At 36.8% G+C, this 26,718-nt stretch overlaps 1 protein-coding gene across 1 annotated transcript in view; it reads left to right on the top strand.

Annotated features, from left to right (window-relative positions):
* Positions 1-26,718, top strand: part of TTLL11 (tubulin tyrosine ligase like 11) — a 52,856-nt gene that overhangs the window by 7,457 nt on the left and 18,681 nt on the right. Inside the window, 5 exon segments of the mRNA XM_030000493.1 lie at positions 10-106; positions 1,939-2,072; positions 10,127-10,702; positions 11,319-11,414; positions 11,951-12,069. Coding sequence (XP_029856353.1) covers positions 10-106; positions 1,939-2,072; positions 10,127-10,702; positions 11,319-11,414; positions 11,951-12,069 — 1,022 coding nt within the window.

Below are 26,718 nucleotides of genomic sequence, written 5' to 3'. Positions count from 1 at the left end.
TTTTTCCAGTTTCCTTTTGGCAGACGCTTGCCGTGCGATATCTATTGGCATGGGGTATCATTTCATGATAATGATATATTCTCAGGTCAAGTCAACAAGTTTCCAGGTACCTCACTTCTGTTTCTAGTTTAAACAAATGCTTTAAGAACATGATTATTTTAACTGTTTCTGTGTTTTACTGTTTTTTGATGTGAATTATCTCCCTAATCAGCTGATAGTATTTTTAGCATATTACCATTTTTGGTAGGTGATTTCTGCTTAGGGAGTAAGAATATCAGAATGGGTGTCTCAAACAATTTCTGAACCAAAATTTGTTTTGGAGAGGAAGTGTTTTTGATGAAAAGAATACTTCATATGTATGAATTTAAGAAAAATAAGAGTGCTAGGCTATAATTTAAGTGAAGTGTGCAATTATTGTGTGTTATCTAGCATTGATAACAGTGCTGTGTCTTTGGATTTGGTTTTGATTCAAAGTGGAAAGAATCTGGTTTGTTGGGTTTTTTTTTTTTTTTTTCATACTCTGGCCTTTCTCAGGGAGAAGCTCAAAGCAAAGTTCCTCAAATGGATTTTTTTAATATTGAAGAGTTCGTGTCAGCCCTCATCTTATGATGACTCTTCTACTTTTTTAAGCTCCCTTTTTTTCTTGTTTAATCCCTGTTGAGATCTCTCTAAATAAGAGCTAAGAGCTTAGGTATTGACTTATCTAAGCCCTTTACTTCAGATTTATTGCTGCTGTTAGTATGCTGTGAGAATAAGAACCCTCAGATATCGAACTTCATGCTTTATTTACCCTGAATTTCTCCTGTCTGTGGGAAGTTCACGTTCAAGTATCAGATGGTATAGTTTTCTCGTGTTTCAAATCTGTGTTAGATGAATGTTAATCTCCCTGTACTCTGACTTCTAGGTGGTAAGCAAGTGGCCTGCACAATAATCAAAGCCAGAGAGTCCTTCAGAACTAGGCCTGATTTCCAGGAACATTGCACTAACTTGATGCTGGGTGTTACTGAATTCTTCCTCTTGAGGAAGAGGTCTTGATGCTTCTCTTAGTTACTTGTGAGAGATTCAAAGAATCTGAAAGGGTTAGTCCTCAGAAAGACTTAGAAACTTTTCCATAAAAATAGATTTTTAGTCATGTTCCTGATGGAAATAAGACTTCAGAAAATGTGTGTGTGTGTTCCCTGTCACTTTCCGTCCTCCTTGTACCTTTGGAATCTCCTGGCCAAAATCAACTGTGCTGCACAGCAGTTTGCAGTCACAGACTACTGAGTTCCCATAGGTTTTGTGGAAGTTTGCTGACCATGTAGCAAAGAAGCCCACAGATGATGTTCTCCCCAAGAAAGAAACTGCAGCATGAACTAAGCCGTAATACTTTAAAGCATATAAACAACATGGGAGTAACCCTGAATGCCCCGACCTTGGGAAAAGCTTCTACCAGAGCTCACACAGATCTGGAAACGGCATGATCCAAGCATGAGATTCACAGCTGCAGGAAAGCAGCTAAGTTTGGCAAAAAAACCCACAAAATAACCTATTCTTTCTGACTTAGTTACTTAAATGAATGCTAAGTAAACACAAAGTGGTTGATTACATTTAAATGACATTTTTACCTATTTCTGGAACAATAGCAGGGCAATAATTTTGGATTATAGCAAAGACAGTAGTTAGTATTCAACTAATGTTTTCCCTCTGTTATTCTGAGCTGTATTTTTATAATTTTTTTTCTAATATGATACAGCAGTACATACAATATGAAATATGGCAGGGGAATGTTACAAATATTTTGTCAGATTTTAAATTTTAAAAGGTTTTCAGCTTTATTGAAAGCAATGACTAGAGAGCCTACCAGTAGGGTGAGTAATGATATAACAATTTACTTTTAGGTTGAGCCTTCAGTGTGGATTTTTCATTGCTTTTAGACACTGTCTGTTCTTTTCACAGGCATGACAGAGATGGTACGTAAAATTACACTGAGTCGGGCAGTGCGAACAATGCAAGATCTATTTCCTCTTGAATATAACTTCTATCCTCGATCCTGGATTCTGCCAGAAGAATTTCCCCTCTTTGTGGCTGAGGTAGATTACTTTTTCTCTGAGTAGTGTAACTTCTTGGATATTGTTGCCATGTCATTCTTAAGTTTTTTTTTTTTTATACCTACCAGATTATTTAAAATGACACTTGGGTGCTGTGGATGACATCTTTTTCAATTTGCCTGAGATCAGACTTTTGTTTGTTATGTTCTAGAAAAAGCTTAAAAACAGTTACGCTTCTCTGCAATGCCAGAAGAGATGTCTGCAAATTAAACATGGTAGAACCATAAGCCCTTTCCCTGCATATTCTACTGAGTTTAAAAGGGCTGAGGAGGTTCCAGTACAGTAGTGTGTGGAGTGTGGTACTTCACTAGGTTCATTGTCACTGAAGTCTTTTTAGTCCATTCTGCCTGTTTATCCAAATCTTTCAAAACAGCAGTTTGTACTGTGTGTTGTTAAATATAATCACATCTTTCTGAATAATTGTTTGATTGAATCTCTTGCCAGGCTGTTGCTTTGTTTAAATATTCAGAATGTAATAAAATACCATTCTTTTTTAGCTTTCTTGGAAAAAAGTGATGCTGTGTGTTGGTGTTTGGTTCTGTTATTACAAATATTTTTTAAAATATTGTATGTGTTTGTTTTAACCCTGACTTGCCCAGTACGTTCTTGTATTCTACAGTATCCTCTGCTTGGAAAAGAGACAGAAAAAGTATGGACTTTAAGAGACTTCTATACTGTGTGTTACTTTTTGGATAACTACCATATCCACAATCCAGTTAAATCTATTAACATCTTTTAAAATACACTCTGCACGTGTGCTGGGTCACTGCCATGGCACTGCTAGTAACAGTAAAAATGAGTAAAATCCCAACAGTACTTCAGCCTTATTGCTTTAGTTGCAAGACCAGTTTGTAAAAGGAGTGTAAATTATCCAGTCGATTTAGCAATGACAGGTAGATAAGTGCAAATAACTTGGAAGTAAACTTTCAAAATGGTGCACTGGAGTTCTAGCGATGACTCTTTTGGGAATCGTGCCCATCTCGGTTACAAGGCACTGATTAACTGAGCAGCGCGTAGCAATGTGGTCTGTACATCAGGTTAAATGCACACACCCGCACGCTGTCAGCAGGTGGCACTGCAAATAAATACTTTTCTCTGGTTGAACGGTTACTGGAGTAAAAACGGTTTGTTTTTTTGTTCCAAGAATAACAGATGTCCGGTAACACACTCCTAGGAGTTTCCTTCGCATATGTTCTTCCATCTGTGTTTGAGAATAGCATAGTTCTTGTTATCAAACATTGTATTTTATGTTGTAAGAGTTTATGTTCTGCTTAACAGAAGTTTGTAATGTAACCCCTGCAAAACAAGAAAGAATACAAAACAAAAAATTCCACATCCACTGTGAACCATAAATGGTTCAGAACACTTTTCAGTTGCAGTTTCATGAGTTCTGAGTAGGAGCTCTCCAGCCTTTTCTGTTGTTTTTCTTCATATGTGGTTTTGTTTGCTTTACAACCAAGGGAGCCTAATGCTGCTGAAAATGTTATCTCTCTGAGACTCAATATTCAGCCTATTCACAAACAAGTGGAATACAGCATTGGTGGTGCCTGCATGTTAGACATACCCCTATAGGAACTGGCATACACTTCAATATATGAATGCCATGTGTACATTTATCTGAGCAAAAGATGATTTAGGCATCTCTGGTACTTCTGGAAGTAAAGCTGTATTGTCATGGGCTGCAGCTCCTAAGTATGTAGCTCTAGGTGTGTCATGCTGAAACTCATTTTGCTGTATTTTCACTATTACTAGTATTCAAGTCCTTTAGAGCATAGTTAATTACCAAAAGCCACAAGTTCAGTGTCAGTGTATGTATAGGTTAGACATGAGAAGATGGTTTGGTGCTGTTGGTAGCATAGAATTTTGTCGCAAAGGGCTGGACTGAGAAATGAACAGCTATGAGATCTTGCCTGTAATAGAAATGACTATTGAAAGAAGAAACTCCTTGAGAATGTAAATCTCACTGCCTCCTCTTGAAGTACTACAACATTTCAAAATAATTTCTCTCTCAAATACTCTTACTGTGCCTCACTTCTCTAGACAAGATTGTGAACTTTTATTATACATTTGTATCAATAACTAAATCAAATGCTGTCAGCTTTTCCCACTTTCCCCTATACCTAAATCCAGGTAGAAAACACTACAGCTAATCAAATATTAATCTTCTGTGCTTTAAAAGCCAGTAATTGATGAGAAAGCTGCACTCTTGAGTTTGTTGTGGGTGAGCTTCGTATTGGGAAATGCCAACAAGATGGTAGTTCCCTTAGTGTCATTTGTATTGAAATGAAACAGTGATAGGTATTTTTAACAAGGGCTTAAAAATTCATTTTACTAAGTAAATGTATGCTTAGCTACTTTCAGAATTCACTTTTTTTTTACTTTCTAAAACATTTTGTACTAACATATCACTGTAACAGAAGATGAATTACAGATAAGCAAATCTCGCAGGTGCTATGGTAATCACCCCTTCACTAACAGAGAAGAATCTGTTGGAATCTGTGTGCTAAGAACTTATTTCTAATAGGAAATTCCAATTTCTAAAAAGTAACTAGCTTAGGATTCAAACCAGGACCTTGATTGCTCTCATACTACCTTTTTTATGTTGTCTGTGAGGATGATGAATAGGCCTAGTATGATTAATTTTTAATAAGAATCTAATTTGGACAGTCTCATTTCTAGCACAGCGTATTTTTGGTGGTTTAATCAGGTTTTCAGCGTTTGAATACCTCTTAGGCATAGACATGAATTTTGCAGTCTTTGTGCTGTCAAATCTTATAGCCCATTATATGCTTTTTTTTCAGAACACTGTATTTAATTCAGCCTCTGTTTCCTCATGAAAGGCAAACCTGCAACTGGATCGGATTTTCATGCCTTTAGACATCATACTCTCCTCTTGCTGTTGACTGTAAACAGTTAACATGTTTTTAAAGATAATTTCCTTCTGTCAAGCTAAGTACACAGAAATACCTCATTTCATATGAACTAATTTTCCTACATGACTGAATCTAAGTCTGGACAAGCTTCCTCATAATGAGAATTTGAAAGAATATAGTTGAGGGGATTGTGGAGAATTTGAAGATGACTGTCAGGAATTTCCTTGAAGATCAAGAAACCATCTGCTTCAAGGCAGTCAATCTGCTGAAAAAAATACTGACTCTGGATTACTGTTCCTCCTTTCCCCACCATCCTATCTTCATCTGCCATATATAAGTTTTGATGGACTAGAAGGCCTGAATAATATCCAGGTCTTCTAGTCCATCAAAAAATGGACTAGAAAATGATGGAGAAAACTATTTTTTTTTTTTTTCCCCAGATAAATGGAAAGAGTTAAGTATGAGATCTGTGAGAGTAATGATTGTTAAAATGCAGTACTTCAAAAGCAGGTTGCTGTTGCATCTTTAACAGTAGTCCCCAGAAAGCATTACCTTTTTTGAAAAGGTGCTGCTGTAGCAGAGCAGAAGTAGCCTGAGGCGTGAACAACAGGCATGGGAATGGGAGGCAGATTGCCCCAGCTGGTTTCATAGAGGTTCTTTATTACTTTCTGCCCTAGTAGACCATGATTGTTGCTTCGTATGTACAACTAGAGTCATAGTAGGGTATGTTTAGTCATAGACTTTTAAGATTAACCAAGTAGCTTTCTGGGATGCTAAGTTTAACAACGGTGAACCAGAGAAACTCCTCTAGTATGCAGAGTAATGTCACGTCAGGGGAAGATTATTCGTTAGTGGTAAAAAGACTAAGGCATAAATCCTGCTTTCCTTCTTTGTACATCTAGGCCTGCTGATCTACTTGGACCTATTTATCCACATGCTGTTTATGTAAGCCTGATCTCCATTATGGCGTTTTATCCCTCAAAGTGACCTATTTTGAAGAAGGATCTTTCACTGAGTTAGTGTGACACTTGTCCACGAGAAAAATCCTAGTCTAAATAATTAATCTTGAATTTCTGCAGTAGCTAGTAGGACGGCTTTTAGCAATGTGGTTCTCAATGAAGTAAATGACTGGACAGGATGGAGCCAGAAGTCCTTCAGGCCTTGGGAACATTGCTGCTAGCAGAGCTGCACTTCCCGTCTGGATCAGCAGCCTAATGTAGTTGCAGGAGAGGGTGTTGTCCAAAAATCACGATGATCTGACCGGTGCTCAGCCTTTTCCTGTGCGTTAATTTTTTCTCTTTCATTCTAAAGTGCCATGGCTGATGGTGGCAATTGATTGTTTTTTCTTTGTTAGCTTGTATCCTCAGGCATCTTAAAGTCAGTCTTCAGTTGTTGCTGGTGAGCTGCAGGCCTGTGTAAAACCAGATCGCTGACTTTGTTCAGCATGGTGCTGGCTGAATGGAGAGAATAGCAGCTGCAGGTCTGGTGCCATAAAACATGTGAATGCAAGGAAAGAGTGGTCTGTACTGTGACATCCCTCCGTTTTGAAAAGAAGAGATTTTAAGTGCTTTGTTCTTCTGAATCCCGTGAGTAGCTGATAAACGTGCTAGTCTTCATCCTGCGTTTTCTTTAGCTGCATTCTTTGTTAGGACTCCCTGGGCCAGTGCTGTTAGGAGTTTCATGAGCTACAGTCCTTCAGCATCTGTTCATTGAAACCTGGATTTTATAGTTGCATTTTGATAAACTACAATTTGTGCTCTAACATTTGATTTCCTCCTAAATATTTGTGAATGTAGTGCTACTATATTTACACCTGTAGGGACTTTATCTACACGCAGAGAACAGCGATAGAGCTGGGGGAGCTACAGAGGCTTCCTTACTAGGGTCCTGTTGCTTTACCATGAACTTAAAGGGCTACCCGAGAAGGTAATGCGGCAGTTCATTTTCCACTGCTTGCTCAGTCCTTGACCTCCAAACCAGTTGCCAATTAATACCAGTTCCCTTCGGTTCTCTTTCTGTTCTTGGTGTGTGCCAGTTGCATCACTACATTCACATTCCACTTGCCAAACAGCTTCCGATAGCAGCGAGCACCACTGGTGCTGACAGGATTCGGAGAGATGGCAGACAGGTCTTCAGTCATCCTGTACCTCAGGTAGCTGCTTTTTTCCTCCGATGCTTCTGAAAGCTGAGACACATTAACTCACTGGCTTAAACATGCTCATATTCTTTCCTTGCTGCATGTTGTAAAACATGCCATATTTTATGAATAGTTTTTAAAATTCATCTAAGATGACTCTAAATCCTTTCTGACTTTCTTTCTTTCTTTCTTTCTTTCTCAATTTCACTTCTACTAATTGAGGCATCCAAATCTGTGCAGTTCTTACTTTTGCTATACAAGTAATAAAATAACTAAAATTTATTTAGGCAGTGGGAGATATGCATGTAACACGAAAGATCTGATATTCAGCAGATGTGTCAGGCCCTTACAGCGACCTAGTTACTGTCTTCATGATTTTTTTCGTCCTCAAATAAAATGTATTGAAGCTTGCAAAGTTTAGGTTTGCTTCTTGGGAATGTGAACTTTGTAGGCAATTTAGATGGTGTAATTGCTCTTTTCTCTGATGTAAAAAGATACCCTAATTATATTGACTTTTTTTTTTGCGCGCGTGAGAGAGTTTTGAGTGAATATATGCTGTTTACAAAAGTGCAGATTGGAATCCAGCAGTTAGTTATTGGTGCCATGTTTAATTCTGACTCACTGTATCCAGCTGGGAATGACATTAGCCTCCAAACGTTCCCTGCTAAATGAATGTATCAGTTTAACATGTTCAAAGGCCAAAACAACCTTATTACAATAATCATGTTTTGGATTGCCAACTATTAACATGCTGTTCCAGGTGGGATTATTTAAGTTTCTCACAGATAAGATAACTGATTCTTTAGGAAAGAAAAATGGCCATTTCCCTCTTCTTTTTCCCAAAATTTTTTTTAGTTTTACTTCTTATGTAACTCCCATTAGTTTGTTAAAACCAAAAAATTCAAAGATATTTATAGTTGCTTCCAAGAAGCTAGTTTCTATAAAAGGCTGTTGTCTGTTATATTGCCAAGCCCTGTTTATGCCCCAGAAATCAAGCTGCTGATGTCAGTATGAAGAAATGACAGTGGGGTCAGTATGAAGAAATGACAGTGGGATTGAGCAAAAAGTTCAGATTCAACTGCCTTTTGAATTTGAGACATTTGGATCTAGATCTGAGTTGTAGAACTTTTTCTTTTTTTCCTTTTTATTCTTCTCACTTGATGTGTGAGAATGCAGACCCCTCTCTATAATCCTATAATTCTCTATAATTGAGTTTTGTGCTTCATCTTACTAAGGCCGCATCAGTGATTCTGTAGGACAGTTAGGTCCTGACAAATCATGGGTACTTCCCCATCACTGTTATCATAATTTCTGTTTGTGATAAGCCACTTGCCTTATATACCCCAAGAATTTAGGGCACAGTGTGGAAAAAACCTCAAGGTATGGCTTATACTGTACTCATGGATATCTACAAAGCAGTGAGAGAACTGGATACATAAGTATCAAGGTCCAAGCTGCTGTAAACAATACAGAAATAGGTCATATAGTCCTCCAATGACATTCTTACAGAGTATTGAAGTTGACTTTAACAAACAGAGATCTTTCATGGCAAGGCACTACAATGGAAAGAAACTGATACTGAAAGGTACTGATTTGCTAACCTTCTCCCCCACCCCCTTTCTCCTTTTTTTTTGCTGTTTCTATGTCTTGATGATCTTTATACACATGCTCACAGTGTGTTAGTAGCTGTCAAAACTTCTTACCTGCTATTTCCTTTCTAGTGGGGGCATCTCCCATCACCCCATACATAGTAAGTTCAATTGTCAGTGTGTGTCTTTTGGAAAAAATGTTTTCTGGAATAATTCTATTAATTTAACTTGTTAGCAGTAAAGAGTATTTGACATAGCTTTTTAAGAAATCTGCAAACTGAAAGCATCTCTCTGTGAAAAAAGTGAAATGTATCTTGTGTAGTGACTTTTCTAAGCATTTTTGCATATTAAAATACATTATGCTGGTAGATGTTGGTGTTAGCTGTTTGCAAGCTCATACACTAGAGCGCACTGTGTTTCACACTGAACCAGCATAGCAGCAGTGAACGTCTGAACACAGATTGAACATCTGCACTAGCTTGAGGAAACAACAGGCCAGGCATGGAGTGCTTTGTAGATTCGTCCAAATGATTTGATACAAAACACCATCAAGTTCTCCACCAACTTCCCTCCCTTTCCTGATTTCACACTAGGTACCTCTAAAGAAAGCATCTGAATTGTCATGTGCTATGAACAGATCTTCCTAATACAAATTAAAGACACTGAAAAGAGTTGTTGAAATCATGATAGAATTTGCTTTATCTTGCATTTGATAGAAAGATACTAATTGCATGTCAGTGAGGTGAATTCTGGTATAATTTAGAAAACCCTTCATTTTGGGGAATGGTGGTAGCTAGCAACTAAGGCATAAACTCTCTGCTTTGTTTAGTAAATTTGTGGTATTTGCTTATACCTGTACATGGCTCAATATTCCCCAGTTTTATTAACACTGGGTATCTGATTGTGAAGGATATTTAGTGGTGGGAAGAGGTATTACCAGTGCCACATTTTTACTTTGTCTTTCCTTCTTCCCATACTGTTTGTCTGCATTCATACCTCAATAAATAAGGTGCCTTTCCTTAGGTTAATGTTTATCTTTGTCAGTAGTTGTTCAAAATGGAGCACGCAAGTTTAACTTTGCTGTTTCATATATATTAGTGACTAATAAAATGGATGTCCTGAGATATACAGCATTTCATTCTGTAAATTGGTACATAACATTAAAAAGAAGTTCCTGAAATCATTTATACAATGGCCTGTTAAATAAAATGACCTTTTATCTGTACTAGTAATTCCCTACTCATGCTTTTCTGTTTGTCTTTGTGCTTGTCAGCACTGTTTATCTTCTACATTTTTGCATGGCGTTTACTACTATCGTGATGTGATCATGTTATTTTTATTTATTTTTGCTTATGAATGGAATTTGTTGGCTTTCATAGTATCAGCCCTTCTTCCCCCTGCAATTAGTGTCTTTCAGTGTAATTCTTTTCCTTCTAGGTTCGTATGATGAAAGACAGTGATCCATCCTGGAAGCCCACTTTTATTGTAAAACCTGATGGAGGGTGCCAGGGGGATGGAATCTACCTCATTAAAGACCCAAGTGACATCAGACTGACGGGAAGCATCCAGAGCCGGCCAGCTGTGGTCCAAGAATATATTTGCAAACCACTGCTTGTCGACAAACTGAAATTTGATATTCGTCTTTATGTCTTACTGAAATCTTTAGAACCCTTAGAGATTTATATAGCCAAAGATGGACTTTCTAGATTTTGTACAGAGCCCTATCAAGAACCCACTTTAAAAAATTTGCACCAGGTTTTTATGCACTTAACCAACTATTCACTAAATATCCATAGTGGGAATTTCATCCATTCTGACAATGTAAACACTGGCAGCAAGAGGACTTTTTCAAGCATTCTGTGCAGACTGTCTTCCAGAGGAGCTGATGTCAAAAAGCTGTGGTCAGATATAATTTCACTGGTGATTAAAACAATTATTGCACTGACACCAGAACTGAAAGTTTACTATCAGTCTGACATACCAGTAGGAAAGCCTGGGCCAACTTGCTTCCAGGTAGGTTGGAATTTCTGCTAGGAATGCAGTTATTTCTATGCGTGGATTCGTCTTCTGGATGTTTAATTCCTTTTCTAAAAGCTTTACCTAGTTATGTTGCTGATCACTGGTTGGGTGTAGTGCATACGCTGAATAGCATTGTGTTAGCTCAGAGCTTGGGTTCTCATCACCCAAGTTTTACCTTACAAATCTCAGTCTCTTGACCTGTGTATGTCACTACTAGCCATAAACATATATGGAGAATTTTCAATGGGTATCAATCGTTAGTAGCAGTATTCGCTCCAGTTTCCATCTTCTAGATGTTGTAACTACGAAGCTTTGCAGCTTCCTAATGCCGCTATGATGGTGACAGTTTTAAGACCTGCTTGTCATAGGTGCTAAGATTCCATGTTGACAGATGGCAGCATTTAGAGATGGGTGTAGTGTGAAAGTAGCCATTAGTATTGAAGACAAATGGTTTCAGTAATTATTCAGCAATGTAGCATGTTTCTCAGTTATTTCTCTTTTGTCCCTCAAATGTTTCTTCCTCCTGAATGTCGACATATGGATGACCATTGCATTCTCTAGAAGAACACTGTGAGTGGAACTGAAGTAACACATTGCTTATTATGCACAGATTTTAGGGTTTGACATTCTCCTGATGAAAAACTTGAAGCCCATGTTACTAGAAGTAAATGCAAACCCCAGCATGAGGATAGAACATGAACAAGAGGTAAGACCTCTCAACATGATCATGATACGGGAATAGAATTGTTTAGGTTTGGTTTTCTGGTCTTTTTTCCTTGTTTGAAAGATGAAAGCTGTCTGCTAATATGAAACCTCCAAGGTTCTCTGTAATTTTCTTCTTTGAAATCATTGCTAATCTTATACACTGGAAATATGACTTATTGGAATTGTGAAAGCTCTCCATCATCTTTGTCGTAAATACATTTATTCATCATCCCCTGCAGTTGACTGACTTGTGTTTAGGGGATTGCTAATAATTTTTTTCATGTTTGCATACATAATATAAATGGTAACATTGGCAACAAGCTTTTTTTAATATTTCAATTTACTAGAGAAACTTGCCAAAAATTGTTGTAATATCATACTGAAAATATTTAAGGTATTTGTGTATCCTTTAAGAAGTATTTTGTAATCTATCATTGTGTATTTGAAACATACATGACATGCATGAAGTTTGAGCAAATGTGGAATAAATAATCCTTAGTTCTATACTGAATAATTGTGTCCCTTTGTAATTTAAAGCTTTCTCCTGGAGTATTTGAAAATGTCCCAAGCCCTGTTGATGAAGAAGTGAAAGTAGCTGTTATCAGAGACACTCTTCGTCTAGTGGACCCTCAGAAAAAAAAGAGAAAAGATAGCCAGTAAGTGTGTTGACTTTCTTTGTTTTTTGCATCAGTGCCTTGCAATAATTATAAAAGTGAAATATTTTTCCCCAATAGCTAGTTTATCGAGGACAATGAGTTCCCAACTGTCTGTGTGACTCCTTTTGCATCTACAGTGTTAACTCTTTCAAAAAAGCTTGTAGGATATTAATTGGTGGCATGGTACAAAGAGTACTCAGATTTGTAGATCTGCCAGGGGAATGTTATACTTCCATGTTCAGTAGCAGCAAGTCCACCAAATGGTATTCTCACAGCTCAGCACTGACTACATGTGCTGCTTTCTTACAGGAATGGTAAAAGTGTGGAAGGAGCCATGCAAGTGCTCTAGCTCAAGGAATTGAAAAGGTCTGCAAACTGATAGTAAATCAGGCTTTATCAGTTCCCCTGAAATATCTTACCTTTGATTCAGAACTGGTGCAAACAGTTTAGTAACTCAGATTTATTTATTTGTACTTTTACTTGAGGCCTCTTTTTTTTTTTATTGAAAGCAGTCATGAGATGTAAATTTGTGTATTAATTTGCTTGAAAGTCACAAATTACTCTGAATGATTCGCCCCGTTGGAGCTGAAAAGTATGAATATTGTATTTAGAAATTGCTTCCTTGATCTGTGATAATAAACATAGTTAAATCTATGATCTAGAAACGAGAGGAACTGCCTGAAGCAGCTTGCACAGAAATGCTTGTGGTGGGATCAGGCTGAGAGAAATATCTTCTTTTCTGATGAAACACTTTGTTTTAAGCAGTTCCTTGGAGGCATGAAAGGGAGATTTTTTTTTGTGTGTCCCCCTAGGAATTCTTGCTTATAGGCCTGCCTCCATACTAGAATATCGATTTTGTTCTTCTCTTGGCACTTAGTGGCAACCTTAAATATGTTATTCATGTTCTATAATGATTTCAAGTGCAAATTTGCTGTCCTTTTGTAGACAGTCCCGTAAATGAGACGTGACTGATAATACTTAAAAGTTCTGTATTATTGTAATATTATTATAAGATCAAGCTATTCTTTCAGAGGTAGTGCCACACATAGAAGTTGCTGTGGTCAGTATACAGAATGTCTTGCAAAGCAACCTGTACTGTGTGTTGCGTGTACTTAACATTCACCCTTAAGACTACTTCAGTGCATGGAGCTGAAAAAAGATCTTTTTTTAACCTGTAATTATGTAACTAGTCATGTCTTTTTTTTTTTATACTGAAGTTATGTCAGGCATTCATTAACTACATATTAGATATGGAAAAAAGGCAAATGATAATTAGGAATAAATTCACGGAGAATGCTGGTGTGTGTGGAACTCATTCAACTGAGGATTCTTCTCTGATACATTTTGAGTACTAAATAATTTTTAACAGGATTAGTTGGTGATGAGATAAACCATTGACTCTTCACAGAAAGAATTCATCAGTGATGCAGCTTTTTTTCAGAATAATCTGGTTAACAGAGCATCTTGTTGATGAATATTTGCATGTCTTCACCATAAGTCAATCCTATTTCTTGCTGCAAAGGGAATATTCTGATAACTTTTTGCGTGGATGTACAGGAACTCCTGTGTGACAACTGTCCACCTGTTCAGCTGAGATTTACCTCTTCTACTTCCAAGTACTTTTTATTAAACTGGGCATGGTGTGTGGAACCTCTTGAGACACATGATCTTACTGTAAGCGTCAAGTAAAGGACCTCACCCCAGTCACCTATGGAGATTTACATCTAAGTAAAAGCATTTGAGAGAGGAACTGACCACCAGTTGCTTTTGCCTTGTCTTCACTAGCAAAGGTTTTGCAATGCTTTCACTTTGTGTCATTCCTCTCACTCATTTCAGTGCCTCTCAACCAGTTCTGACGTGTGCTCCCACGTTCCTTCTCCAAACCCTCTTACCAGTAACTGCAGAGAAATACCTCTGTTTGCAGGACAAAGATATTAACTAAATAATTGACTGGAGATAGAAAGCTGGATAGTGGTTTACCTAGCCGTTGTAATAGTTTTGCTAGTCTGATTGTGTGTGGCAGCAGGGAAAGCAAAATTTGGCCTATTAAAAGAAAAAAAAAAATCCAAAAGAATTCCTTTTCTGACAGCTAACCAGCAGCAAACGTTACAGACTCTGGTTTTCATGCTAATTAAGTAAAGTTTTAATGATATATATATATATAACACTGAGTTTGAACACACAGGGGAAATACTGCGAAGGCTGAGCTGCATCTCAGGTAAATATTCTGCTGTGGAGATGGATTTGATTTTGCTCTAATTATCTCCCAGATTAAAATAAATGAAGCATCTAAATGAAAGTGAGTTTTAGAAGTCATCCTGAAGTACTTCATTATCAGGAAAGATTAATAGCTCAGAAATTTTTTTAGTTTAATTTTTCCTCATCTTTGTGGAGTTTCAATTATTTTTTTCCTCCTTCCTTTCATGTGACTTATAATACTGAAATAAAAGTTAAGTTGAGTAAGATCAGTTTATCTTGCCATACATGTCTCTTTTCCAACACAATTCCAGTCTTTACATGCACCAATCACTAGTAATTATCTTGGCACTGGCAATAATTAGTCATTGAAAATCTACAGTGATACAAGTTCAAATGAACGTACTTAAATATACTTAGTGGCTGTTGTTGCACAGTATGACTGATCTTTTCTTAATTTTAAGAATTTGTCCTGGCCATTTAAGTACTGAGGTATGTGCTTAATATTTTGTGTATATAACATGTTTTAAACAGAAACTTTAAATGCACGCAAAGATTTTTTTTTTTTTTTTTTTTTTTTTTACCACTGTTGTGGAAGATATCATTTTGAGGGAAGGCTTTGTGTTACTCTGTGATGCAAAGAACATAAGGAATTAAAATAGAATAAAAAGTGACACAAGCACATGTGAGGCTTTTGGGAGGGAAGAGCAGGGTGGGTACTGCACAGCACCTGCTTTTACCTGATGTTATGCAAGCCCTACCAGACAAAACCTGTATACCTCATACACAGAAGACCTATTCTACACATCAAGATCCTGAAGGCAGTAGGTATCCCTATAGAGATTAATGTACTGCTTTGCTGCCTTAATTTCCTTGCTGCATCTGAATCCTCTACGTTGGCGCAGTTGTAGTCAAAGTCCGATGACAGCGGAGTTTCCAAGTAACTATTAACAAAGAGATTTGGAGCCACGTACTGCTCTGCAGGGTGAAGATGTATGTCAGCGGCTCGGAGCCTCTCAAGAGGAGAATCTGAAAGCGGCTCTGCGGGTTACTTTGTTAGGCTGTTTTCAAGCCATTCTGTAACCCAGAGGGTGAGTGGTGTCTGGCTTTGCCTGACCAAACAGAGCCTGAGTAGCCCTTTCTGAAATGAAAGAAGGCAGCTAATCAACTACATGTTGTGTTTTTCTTCCTTGCTCCTCTTCTTTAAAAAAAGAAAAATCCAGCAAAAACTGCGTGGTTATAAAAAGGTTTCTGATATTTTTTTTTTATTATTTTTATTTTTCCTAATGAAATTTTAGAGCCTTTTTTGCCCTAGCTTTGGTTCCTAGACTAGTCCTCTTTTGAACTCAAGTTTCACTCATAATTAAGAAATTAAAACATTTAATAAAATACTATGGAAGATACTAACTCTCTGATTTTGTTTGTGTGGCAGTACTGTTCTCATGGATTTTAAGGCTTGAGTAGATCATTGCAATCATCCAGGCTGATGACATGCTGGAACAAACACAATCATTTGTGGCTGAGCTGTTTTCTTGGAGAGATGGAATTTGTAACTCCTCTGTAAATCTGTTAAATATTATTAAACAAAGCTTACTTTCTTCTAGCATTACTACAGAGTAAATTCGGGGGTAGTGATGGCCAGTAATCTTGATTTCTGTTCTGAACATCTGTCACTGCTAATTTCAGAATCATCGTGGTGGGTTTTCCAGCTTACATTTTTTTCAGCAGTGGTAGCTCTTTTGAGTTCATGATCTACTGAAGACCTTCAGTACTAGATTAGCCAGCTGGTCATCATATCATCAGGAGGGAGCTTTCCTCCTTGAGTGAGAAATGTAATGTAAAAAAAGATGGGGAAATGTAGGGGTTTTTACTTAACATATTCAAAGCACCATGTAGAGCAGGAGTGGTGTATGTCCCTTTGTAGGACTGGGAAGCGATCACACTATGCATTTTTATCCAAGTCTGTAATAGGCAACATGATCAGAAAGCTTGGCTACGCCTGACTTGAAATCCTTGTCATGTAGTAGTGTAAGGTAAGGGGTTCGACTATGCTCCATAACATTTCTACAAAGAAACTTGTATAAAGCTTGTATAGTATTAAATTTGCTCTGGATTTACTTCTTGCAGCAGAGGTGCGGTTCACAGCCTACTGAAGGTGGGAGAAGACTTCAGCTAAAGGAAATTTGCACAGTTAAATGAATGGTCTAATGACACCGAACAACATTTAAAGTAAATCAACGTTACTTATGTAAACAGCAGTTTAATTAAGATAATCACTGATGCAAATCATTGTTTATATTGTGAACTCCAACAGAAAATCCATTTTAAAAGGCTTTGCAAACTTCTACTTTTTTGTGCCTAATTTTGAATCTTTATAGTAGTAAAATGCTTTAGTTTCACTGTTTGTTTAATTGTCAGATATTTATTCTTTTAAAAATTGCATTAGATTTGAGGACCAAAAAGGAGTCTCAGTCTTGTATGCAAATATTGTATATTCTTCAGTGGATGTTAGAAGTAAACTATTTGACTGGTGGTATAATTGCAAGCCGTGAGTATCATTTGGAGCTGGTGTGCTCTAAATGTCTTCGGAAGATCATTTATATCATCTCATCAATGCTAATGACCTGCTTTCCTGTCCTGTCAAAAATATTTGTGCCCTAGTTTATTAATGCTAATTAATCCAGAGATAATAAGAGACTTCTTTATATTTTTGTTGCTGCTGTTTATTCTGTGTCCCAGTATGATCTCTTGCATTTACATGCCTAGTTTCTTACATATTTCCAGACAGAAAATAAGCATTTTATTCTTTTGACAAAGAAAGCATAGTATTATGATGTGTGTCATTAGAAATATGAGTTGCTCATGGAATAAAATCTGCTTTTTACTTGCTAGAGATGATGAAGGTGCAGCCCCCTAAGTAATATAATGACTTTTATTCAGCACTGAAATAGCCATTGACAGAAGAAAGAATTGAAACACTTTGGAAACAAAATGTAATTTAATCTATGGCTGTTATAAAAACAATCAATTCATTGTGTCCACAAAAATGAGTGGGTTTGGTTTATTACCTATTATGGTATTGCTGTTTCATTGCCTGTTTATCTTTTCTTCAGTACTATTCTCTGTATATACCACTTCAGTGTTTTTCTGTTTGAATTCAGCCTTGAAATTTATTTGTGATGTTCTGATTATTTTTTTTCTTCTTTTAAAATATGTCAGGTATGATTCTCTTCTCTGTATTCTGTGGCTCTAGCAAATGTCAAATATGATTAACTAATTTCCTGAGCAAGAGGAACCCCAATGTGGTCTCTCTCAAATTTTTGCAAGTTCAGCATGCAAACACTGGCTAATGTCACTCTGTTCAGAGAGCACCCTGTAAATATTAATGTATGTCAGTTTGACTTTTTATCTCTAAGTGTTATGTAGTTAGGAAGACATTCCAGTCAACGTTTTGTAGAACTTGCTACACAAAAGATGTTACTCTTTTCTTGCACAAAAGGAGGTGGCTCATTTTTTCTACTGTGTGGATTACGCATCTTTCTCACTTTAAATTATTTCTTTCTCTGATATAGGACAATTAATAGTTTCTAGCAGAATATATGATCTGTATTAAATGCAAACATGAATTAATTTCTGGACATTCTACTTATGTAATTTCTGCCTTAAATGTAACTTACGTTAAAGTGGCAGCTTCTTTAGGAGATGTCTCCTGCTGTGCCGGTGACTGATGGGTCTAACCTTGTCTACTAAACTGCAAGAGGAGTGTGGGTTTTTTCTTACACAGGCCTTTCAGTAATGTTTCTCTTTTGTATGTTTCAAAGGCATTTTCAAAATCCTAATGCTATTCTTAATTTCTTGATATTGAGGAGCAATTTTGTACTTCCTTAAAGAGGGAAAAAAAAGTCAGGAAATCACCTGTGCAGCTGTATTCCATTTATTTTCCAGATATTTTTTTATTCAGTTTCATAACCTCCCCTGATGTTTGTGTCATGTTTAATGGAAATATGAAAATATACTGTGCAAAGATGTCTCGAGAGTATGATTATCCTAGATTTTGATGATGATAAAGTCATTCTTGCCATTGATTACTGTGTTTATCTAACTATATATATTCTAAGGTTATGATTGTGTGACAGGGGTGGTTTAAGAGGGTCAGAAACTCAGTGCACAAACATATGGAGAGACTGAATGGGAGAATACTGGTGTTGCAGCTATCGCTGATCAGAAAATAATGACTGTTCTGCAGTCTTGTTGCAATGTATCTTAGTTTCCGCTTCTGTGAGTAACTGTATTATGTTCCACAGGGATTCGTTACTCAGGGTTGTCAGTGCCTTTTGCATTATATGGGGTGAGTTTAGTGCTTATAAAAATAAGCACGTAATAAACCTAGCTGTGGTAGTATCAGTATTTTGGCTTCCATTTGCTGACTGACTTTATGAGCTGATTGCTAGAGCTTTAGGTTGATTCCTGTATCCCTTTGCTATCACTTGGAAGTCTGGTCAGGTTTTCAGCTATTCAAATGCTTCTCAAGCACCACCTCTTCATTCTGAGCCTTATTTCTGCCCGAGAGCGTATAAACTCATGTGTGTGGCTTTCTTGAGATTGATCTTTCTACTCTGGTTCATTTTGGAGGCTGACACAATTTTTTTCTCCATCAGTCAAAATGACCCAGCATTCATATTCAGGATCATTCTGCCAAAGCCCTTTGAAAGCACATTGAATTAGACCCTTTCTCTTTCCTAGAGGGGTTTTTGGTTTATTCCTTCATTAGGCAATCTGCCAACTTCAGTATCAATTCTTGTCTGTTACATTAGCCCATGCAGCTTTTGATGAGTTAGACATGTGAGGGAGACTTTTAAATGCGATGTTTGTCAATGTTACTTCAGTTCAGATTAGTGAAACATTAACTTTGTTTTTCTGTAGTTGGAAAGTATTTATTTCTACTGCTATTTTTCATCCTGCTCAAGAAGACCTAGCCTCAACTACTCTGTTTGGTTTTGTGAAGCAAATGTTATAGGTGCCTTGATCTCGCTGTTCTTGCTTTTCCAATTATTTATCTGCTTCATCCTTAAGAGCTTTTAACCTTTCTCCTATTGATTAGGACAGGCCCTGTTGGAAATTCTGTGAACTACAATGTGAGACGTCCTTCCACAAAGGGAAGGGAAGGATCTGGTAGTGCTTGACTCACAGAATAGTTCTACATTGGTTTTAAGAGCCACTTCGAGGAAAGCACCACAAGAGTGTTTACTACTACAACAACAGAAAATACAATACTGAGTGCAGAACAGTGTCAAATAATTAGAATGTGCTGTGGCAGCAGTACTAACATAGAAAAGAAAAGAAAAGAAAATCTGCTGATAAAAAGTAGGTCAGATATTTTAGTTTATAAGTGGCTCTATTTCACATGTAATCTGAAAGGTTTTAATTGACTAAAAATGCATAAATACATGAGCAATAATAATGTTTCTTCAAAAATAGCTAAAACCATATTGCTAGCATAGATACAGTAGGAATTCAGTAATTCACTTGAATGTTTTTATCTATCAAACCATTACAGGAAAAGTTGGTTCTGTGAAAATAACTCTGGACTAGGACATAAAAGATGCAATTTCCTTTCCTGATTTACTCAGTGACCTTTAAACAAAACATTTTCTTCCTGCTACCATCTTCATTCTGTGAAAAGAGGATGATGCCTTGCTTCTCCCATGTATTGCCAGTCTTTTTAAATTAATAGTGTTCAGGATATGGCCTGTTACTATGCTTAGTAGTATATGAGGTCAGTTTCTGTATTGTTGTTACATAAAAATATTACAGAAAAGCTTCAGGTTTTTTTCTCTGGAAGACTCTAGATCCAATTCTACACTCTTCAGTAAATATCCCTGGTGGTTACTAAGGTTTGCAAAACACTCTTCACATTTTGCCAACCTGATCGTCATTAGTGATCTCTTTATCTTTTACTTTCTCATACAGAGTGCGTAGAGTCATTGCACTTTCTATACAATATCATAACTTGGTGGATGGTGTGCTATTTGAATATTCAGGATATTAGGATTTAAAAAGGGGTTTTTTCAATGTCATTCTTTAATGGTGTTATCTTCATCTTTCTTCTCATTTTTTGCAGTCCTTTGCTAATAAAATGGAGAACTTATGGAGTATCATTGGAATGCACACAAACACAGCACTAAATAACCCCATGCTTGACAACAGATTAATTTACGATTATTCCCATTTTAACCTTCATCACTGCAAAAAGTGCTGTTATTCATAGTCCAGTTTTGCAAGTTGGTCTGTGTTTGCTCATATATTGTATTCTAAGCACTAACGTCTTGAATGTAAAGACTGTATTTTAACTTCCACATAAAGAGTGAATTCAGTCTTATTTTGAATCTCTTGAAATGACCCCATATTGAGGGACAGCTGGAAGTGCTTAGAATGTACTAAGCAAGCAAGCTGATGACAGGCCCAGTTCATTTAAAAATCTTAATGGACAAGAATTGATATTGGGTTGCAGAATTTTGAAAGGTTTCATTTTCAGCATTGTGAAATTAATTGGTCTGAAACCATAGTATGCTTTCGCAGTAATTGGCATGCCGCAGGGCCCCTAGCTCCAGTGTGAACCGAAGTCTGGTTTTATGTTATCAAATTGCAAATGGAGACTAGTTTGTCCAATTAGATTTGAATCACAATGTTTTGAGATGCAGGTAATCAAATTACAATTTTATTGACATCTCCTTTCTTTTTGCTCTCTAAAATTTCTAGTGAGCAGTAGAGGAAGGATTGGAAATAAAGTGAGGAGTGTGACCTGTCAAGAGTGTTTCCATCAAATCTGAACTTTCCAAACATTGCGATCTATCAAAACATGCCTTAGCAATTACATCTCTTAGATATTCACACAGGATTACCTTTTAAGTTGATCATTAAGAAGTCTTTTTGCTTTTTTTTTCCCCTTACGATGATTCTTAAATGGAAAGAAAACCTTTGTAAAATACAGAGAAAAGGAAGGTTTTATCACAATGTCACTTTCCTCTAGTCTTTATAGTGCAGCCACAAAAGTTGCTGTAATTTTCAGGTTTTGCCCAAAAGGAAGGGAGGTCAGGAATAAAGTGGGATGGGTGCATAGTCTCCTTCCAAATGGCATAAAAATGAATGTGGGGGCAGTGGGTCTAAATACATCTTTGAATTCAGTTATTTGATTAGAGATTATAAGTGAGTCTTAATGGTAATAAAATCTGGCTTAAGGCGTGCTGTATTTTGTATCCCTCATAACCAGCAGTAATGGCTGGGGCAGGAGGAGTCCCATTGACTTCACCGAGCTGTACCAAAAACCCTGATAGCCAGGCTTTGCGGCGCTTGGCGGCTGTTGAAGCCTCGTTCCGTAACTGACAGTATAGATGTTGGAGCTCCTTTGGTGTGCGCTCCTGCTTTGACTGTGTTCGAACTAAGCAAGCTGCTTTTGTGTTGTTTTGTTTTGGTTTGGTGTTTTTTAAACATAAACTCAGCAATACTTCAAAGCATCCCTGGGAGCTTTGTTGCGTACAGATGTTTGCTGTATCCAGCCATTGCTGATGGCAAGCTTCAGCTGAAAACAGTGAAAATTCAGATTAAGCATGGTCAGAAATTTGCTCAGGTTACATTGGATAGGATATAAAACAAATAGCAATTTTGACCTTATACATGAAGTACTTAAGCACATACTTAAGTGTTTTGTGGAGTTAGCTCACTGTACCTTTGAGAGGGTGGAATGAGTGTAGTTGTTAAGGCAATTCACCTTTTCCTTTTACCTCAGAGGTAAACTGGCTTGCAAAAATAATATGGTAGAGAAGTCCTTGATGTTCTTAGATGTTATTTCCACCATTCAGAGCCTCTCATATGTAGCCTTCAAGGCTGACATCTCTTCAGCCTGAAAAGGGTTAGTGGTTTTGTGTACAACAAGGGCTTAATTTCCAACTAATTTTCAGTACTTGGCTCAGGTTGGTTTGGGCTTCTCTGCCTCAGTGTCTAGGCACCCATCCAGCTCTGAAAGTGCAATACATTTTGTCAAAGTGTGTTAATCTGGACTAACTCTTAAGTTGAAAAACTGTCGTGTAGTAGCAGCTAAACAAATGTATTTGTGCTTAGTGAATCCACTGAAGAGAGTACCCGGGCAGAGGAGGACATGGCTTAGCGTGCTGTCTAACCGGAAAACAGGCTGTTCAGCAACACTCTGCATAAGGAAGTAACTTTCTGCCTATAAAATTGATTTAAATGAAATCTAATTTGTTCCTCATATAGGGAAAGAAAATAAGTTTATTCTCTGTCTTCTGTACACATTCCACAAATACCATCTCCTCTCTTCTTCGGCTAGACTGTGTTAGTCACAGCCTGTCTAATGCAAAGAAGAGGAGGAAAATGAGCAGTTGTTTCCTTTGTTAAGGAAACTGCTTAATTTTTTAAAGTACATTTTTAAGAGATAGTACTACATCTTCTGTGTATTTGCTATAATTTCCTCTTTAGTTTTCAATACAAGAAAGCTGTTGTGTTTTGAAGTTAAAAACATTTTTTTTTTTTCCTCTCTGTCTTAAAAGTATGGGGCAGAGGCAGCATCTGCATGGCTTGTCTGTCCAAGTGGGTTCACTGAATTTGCATGTTCATACAGGGAAGTTGATTAGTAGTTAGGCTTGAGTGCATATTGTTTTTTTTCCTGACACTTCAATATGCTAATCATTTGAGCTGAGTTTCTGCTATCAGCAAAATAATTGTCACCTCTACTTACCCTGTAGCTTGCTAACATAATCTAGTTTTTGGGTGGTATCTTGACTTACTGCAGGACTAGTGATTCAGCTGCACTCTTCAGTATATAGCTTTTTCATGGCTTTTGTATGTGGTACAATTTCCATTATTAACCTGCAGTTAAATACTTCTTGAATTAAATTTGATTTTCAGAACATTAGCTTAATTGCCTTGTCTAGAATTAAGGATACATGTTTATTTAATTTGAAATTTTTTCCCTTTTACCTTCTTGACTATATGTTTGTGCTGCACAGCAGCAACTCTGCTTTTAAATTAATTTTTCCAGTTGGTCTATAATGGAAACTCCAGTAACTTCCAATTTTCTGTAATCTTTCTGATGCTAAATTGCTTCCCACCAGATAGTTTTCATAAAATAAGTGTACAAATATTTACTGTAAAGATAAATTGTAGTGTATATAGTGAGTATTTGTGTATATATGTCTGTATATACAGCATGCCTATGTGTATATTTGTATATAGTATAAAAATGTCTTATTTCTTACCTGTCAACCTTGCTATCTTTACAACCTGTATGTAATGTGAACCTAAAACTATGACCAACGGTGGTAGTTTTGATTGCATGAAATCTGTGGGATGAGCCTTGAATACTTTGTCTTGGTTTCCAGTTATACCTTTAAGTTCTTCATGTGATTGCTGAGTTGCAGTATGTACTTTATGTTCTCTCAGGAATGGCACAACCTACGAACAAATTGATATAAAAAAAATAAGAATTCGTGCAACCTAGAACATGTTATAACAAATCAATCAGCCAAGGGTATACTAAGGTACATCGCCTTACTCATAAAAGAAGCAAATCATTTCTTTGGAATAGGGCTCCTGGGCCACATAACAGTGTTTTATTAAGGTAACAGTAAAATGGAATAAATGAATGCATATGCATGAATTATATCCCTGAATACCAGTTGAAAGTTCTTACATGCACATGCCTTCCAAGAATTATTTATTTGCAATGTATTTAGATGTCAGGGTTAAGAATGGGAGAACTCGTAGCAAGTAGTTGTCAATCTTAGTGCAGCTGTGAATTATAGAGCAGATTTAATGATCTAATTACCCCATGCAGTTGTAAGAAATAACACCATTTATGTATTTTCATGTGATGCAAACCATTAATTCACTGTAATGTAACACAAAAGCCCAAGTTTGGTACTGTTAGTTTGAACAAAATACACTCCATTCTTTTTTTATGATGGACTGAAGTAACTGATAGTACTTTTCATTGACTGCAAAGTGCATCTTAGCTGGCAGGTTTCACTGACTCAGATGCATGGTTTGGGGAGAGCACTGAAAAAAGTCGGCTCAATTCTAAAATTACTTGGAATTTTAATGGAAGCAATTTTTTCTGCATGATTTTTAGATATTTCTAAATATTAAAAATGAGACTATTTTTTGAATGAGGTTATCATATTCTTTTCAGTCTGAAGAGTTTCTTTGTTTTGAAAAAGCCCTCTTACTTTTAAAGGGTTTTGAGTAAACCTGTTAAGATACTTGGAGTGAGATAGAAAGGATCCAGTTTTTCACTGCAAATTTAATGTTGCTGATTTTCACATGCAGTCATTAATTTTTTTCAACTGCAGTTGCTGAGATCTTAATTCTTTTTAATCCTTTAAAATAAAATAAAGAATCACTAGGTTTTTCTTTACCCAAATAACCTCTGAAATGGGATGTCAAAATGTGATGTAGGGTCTTTTTCCTTCCCAAGAAAGTACCAAAACCAGAGGGATTAGAGACTTGGTAGTTTCTGAACAAGTATGTCCTGTAAAATATAAGTTGTGTGACAATCCTTAGAGGAGAACGAGGAGGAGGGAGAAGCAAAATCAACCTAAGGGACCACAGAAGTAGAAGACAGGGAGACATGAGTAAGATAGAGATTTCCTGAGATAAAACCCGATAGAATAGGGAAATATTAAGAATTTCCTGTTAACTAGACTTTTACACATGGACACTTAACTGGAAATTGTTCCTTAGATTAATTCAGTGGCTAGAAAGTGCCAGAGTTTAAATGCAGGTTCCTAATTTGTGAAAGCAAGCTTTCTTGGGACGTGTTTAAGTGTATTCACTGTTCCGTGCTTTGTACGTCAGTTGGTATGGTGCTATGTTACACGTGTGTTCACAGTTCTAGATCTCGAGCCTTGCTTTAAGTGAACAACTCCCTCTGCGCTGCCTTTTCCCCAGTCGTCAGGGCAGTCATCTGTGCCAGGATGGACCCAGACAATGGCTGTGGAACAAGTATGTCAGAGAACAGAGCCACGAAATGGGTCCAGCTTGTACTGCTAATATTTTAAGTGTTCCACTACTTTACTGGAGAGAAAAATCTGTAATTTATGCTAACAATTTAATATAAAGATATATAAATAATAAGATTTTTGAGGGTATGTTTAATATAACAAGGGGGTTTTAGGCCTGAGGAGATTACAGCAATGCATGTCAGACATTCTTACAAGGCACTTGATAGAGTATTGGAGTTCAAATATTACTGCACTCCTTTAACATGTTCCCAGCGTTATTGGTTAACGTGTAATTGCTGGTTGTTCCAGGCAGACTTACTTGGGCAACTGTGGGCACTATCTTATCCCTTTTCAGAAGCAGTTTCAGATGAAGCACTCAAACCTGCAGTTTTGGTTTTTTGTTTTTCTTTTGCTATTTGACTTCCATTCACCTTCTAGGTCTTCCTCCCTCCGTTCTGTGTTGCTTTGAACTTCTGTAGATTTTTCCAGTGTGTGATAGTATTAGCGGACTGCTTTATAATAATCTCTGGTAGCTGCTTTCCTCTCTAGAAGAGCATTACTTTAAAATAACATGGATATACATGACAGCTGGAAATACCAATTTTTTTGTTTGTTTGTTTTCTTTCCTTCTGCAGGAATACTGTGATTTGTTGGGACGAAGTTGAAAATTTTATCTTTTCCTGGCAAGACATTTACTTTTCAAGACTTTTTTTTCTGTTGTAACTGTAGGGTAAAATGCAAGCATTTATTTTGCTAGCATGTGGTCTTAAATAGACATGGAATGAGAAGTGAAGAAAAAATGAAGATTATTTCTCTGATTTTTTGCAGGAGCTTTATTATTCTCATCAGCTTCAGGCCGTCAGAAAGTTACGTGTTCTCAGATACTGCACATAATGAGTATGAATATTAGATCATAACCATATCTGAGAACTGTTTTCTTATTCCTCTGTTTATACTTACATAATAATGGCAAGGGAGTGCAAAGCAGGTTTTTAAGGGACAGCAAAATTAAGTGCTTGGGATTTTGGCTTGACTTAAGCACAGGCATTGAGCAGAAAAATAACATTTTCCCTCTTACAGATATCCTTCAGGTGTCAATTCTGCAGGATCCTGGTTTTATTACATCAATCACAAGCAGCTTAAGGCTTCCAAAAACATAGTCACAGACAGATGTTGAGCCTGTCTGGGGATTAGAAATATCCTCTTCCATTAAGTATAAATTAACTTAATCACCAGGTATGAAAGATAAGCAGCATAAACATCATTCCCTGAAGCTTTCATTAAAATTAAAATTCTATTTAAAACTAGGCTTGTATTTTCTATGACTTGATCCCCCTTCAAAGAGATTATATCTGCTGTAAATTTTTACAGTGACAGAGTGACAGAAATTAATGTATTGGGGGCAGTGATGTTCTCTATAATTTAACTTCTGCTGCTA

Source organism: Aquila chrysaetos, chromosome 24, assembly GCF_900496995.4.
Source record: "Aquila chrysaetos chrysaetos chromosome 24, bAquChr1.4, whole genome shotgun sequence".
NCBI lineage: Eukaryota > Metazoa > Chordata > Aves > Accipitriformes > Accipitridae > Aquila > Aquila chrysaetos.
This window is presented reverse-complemented; position numbering and strand designations above follow the sequence as displayed.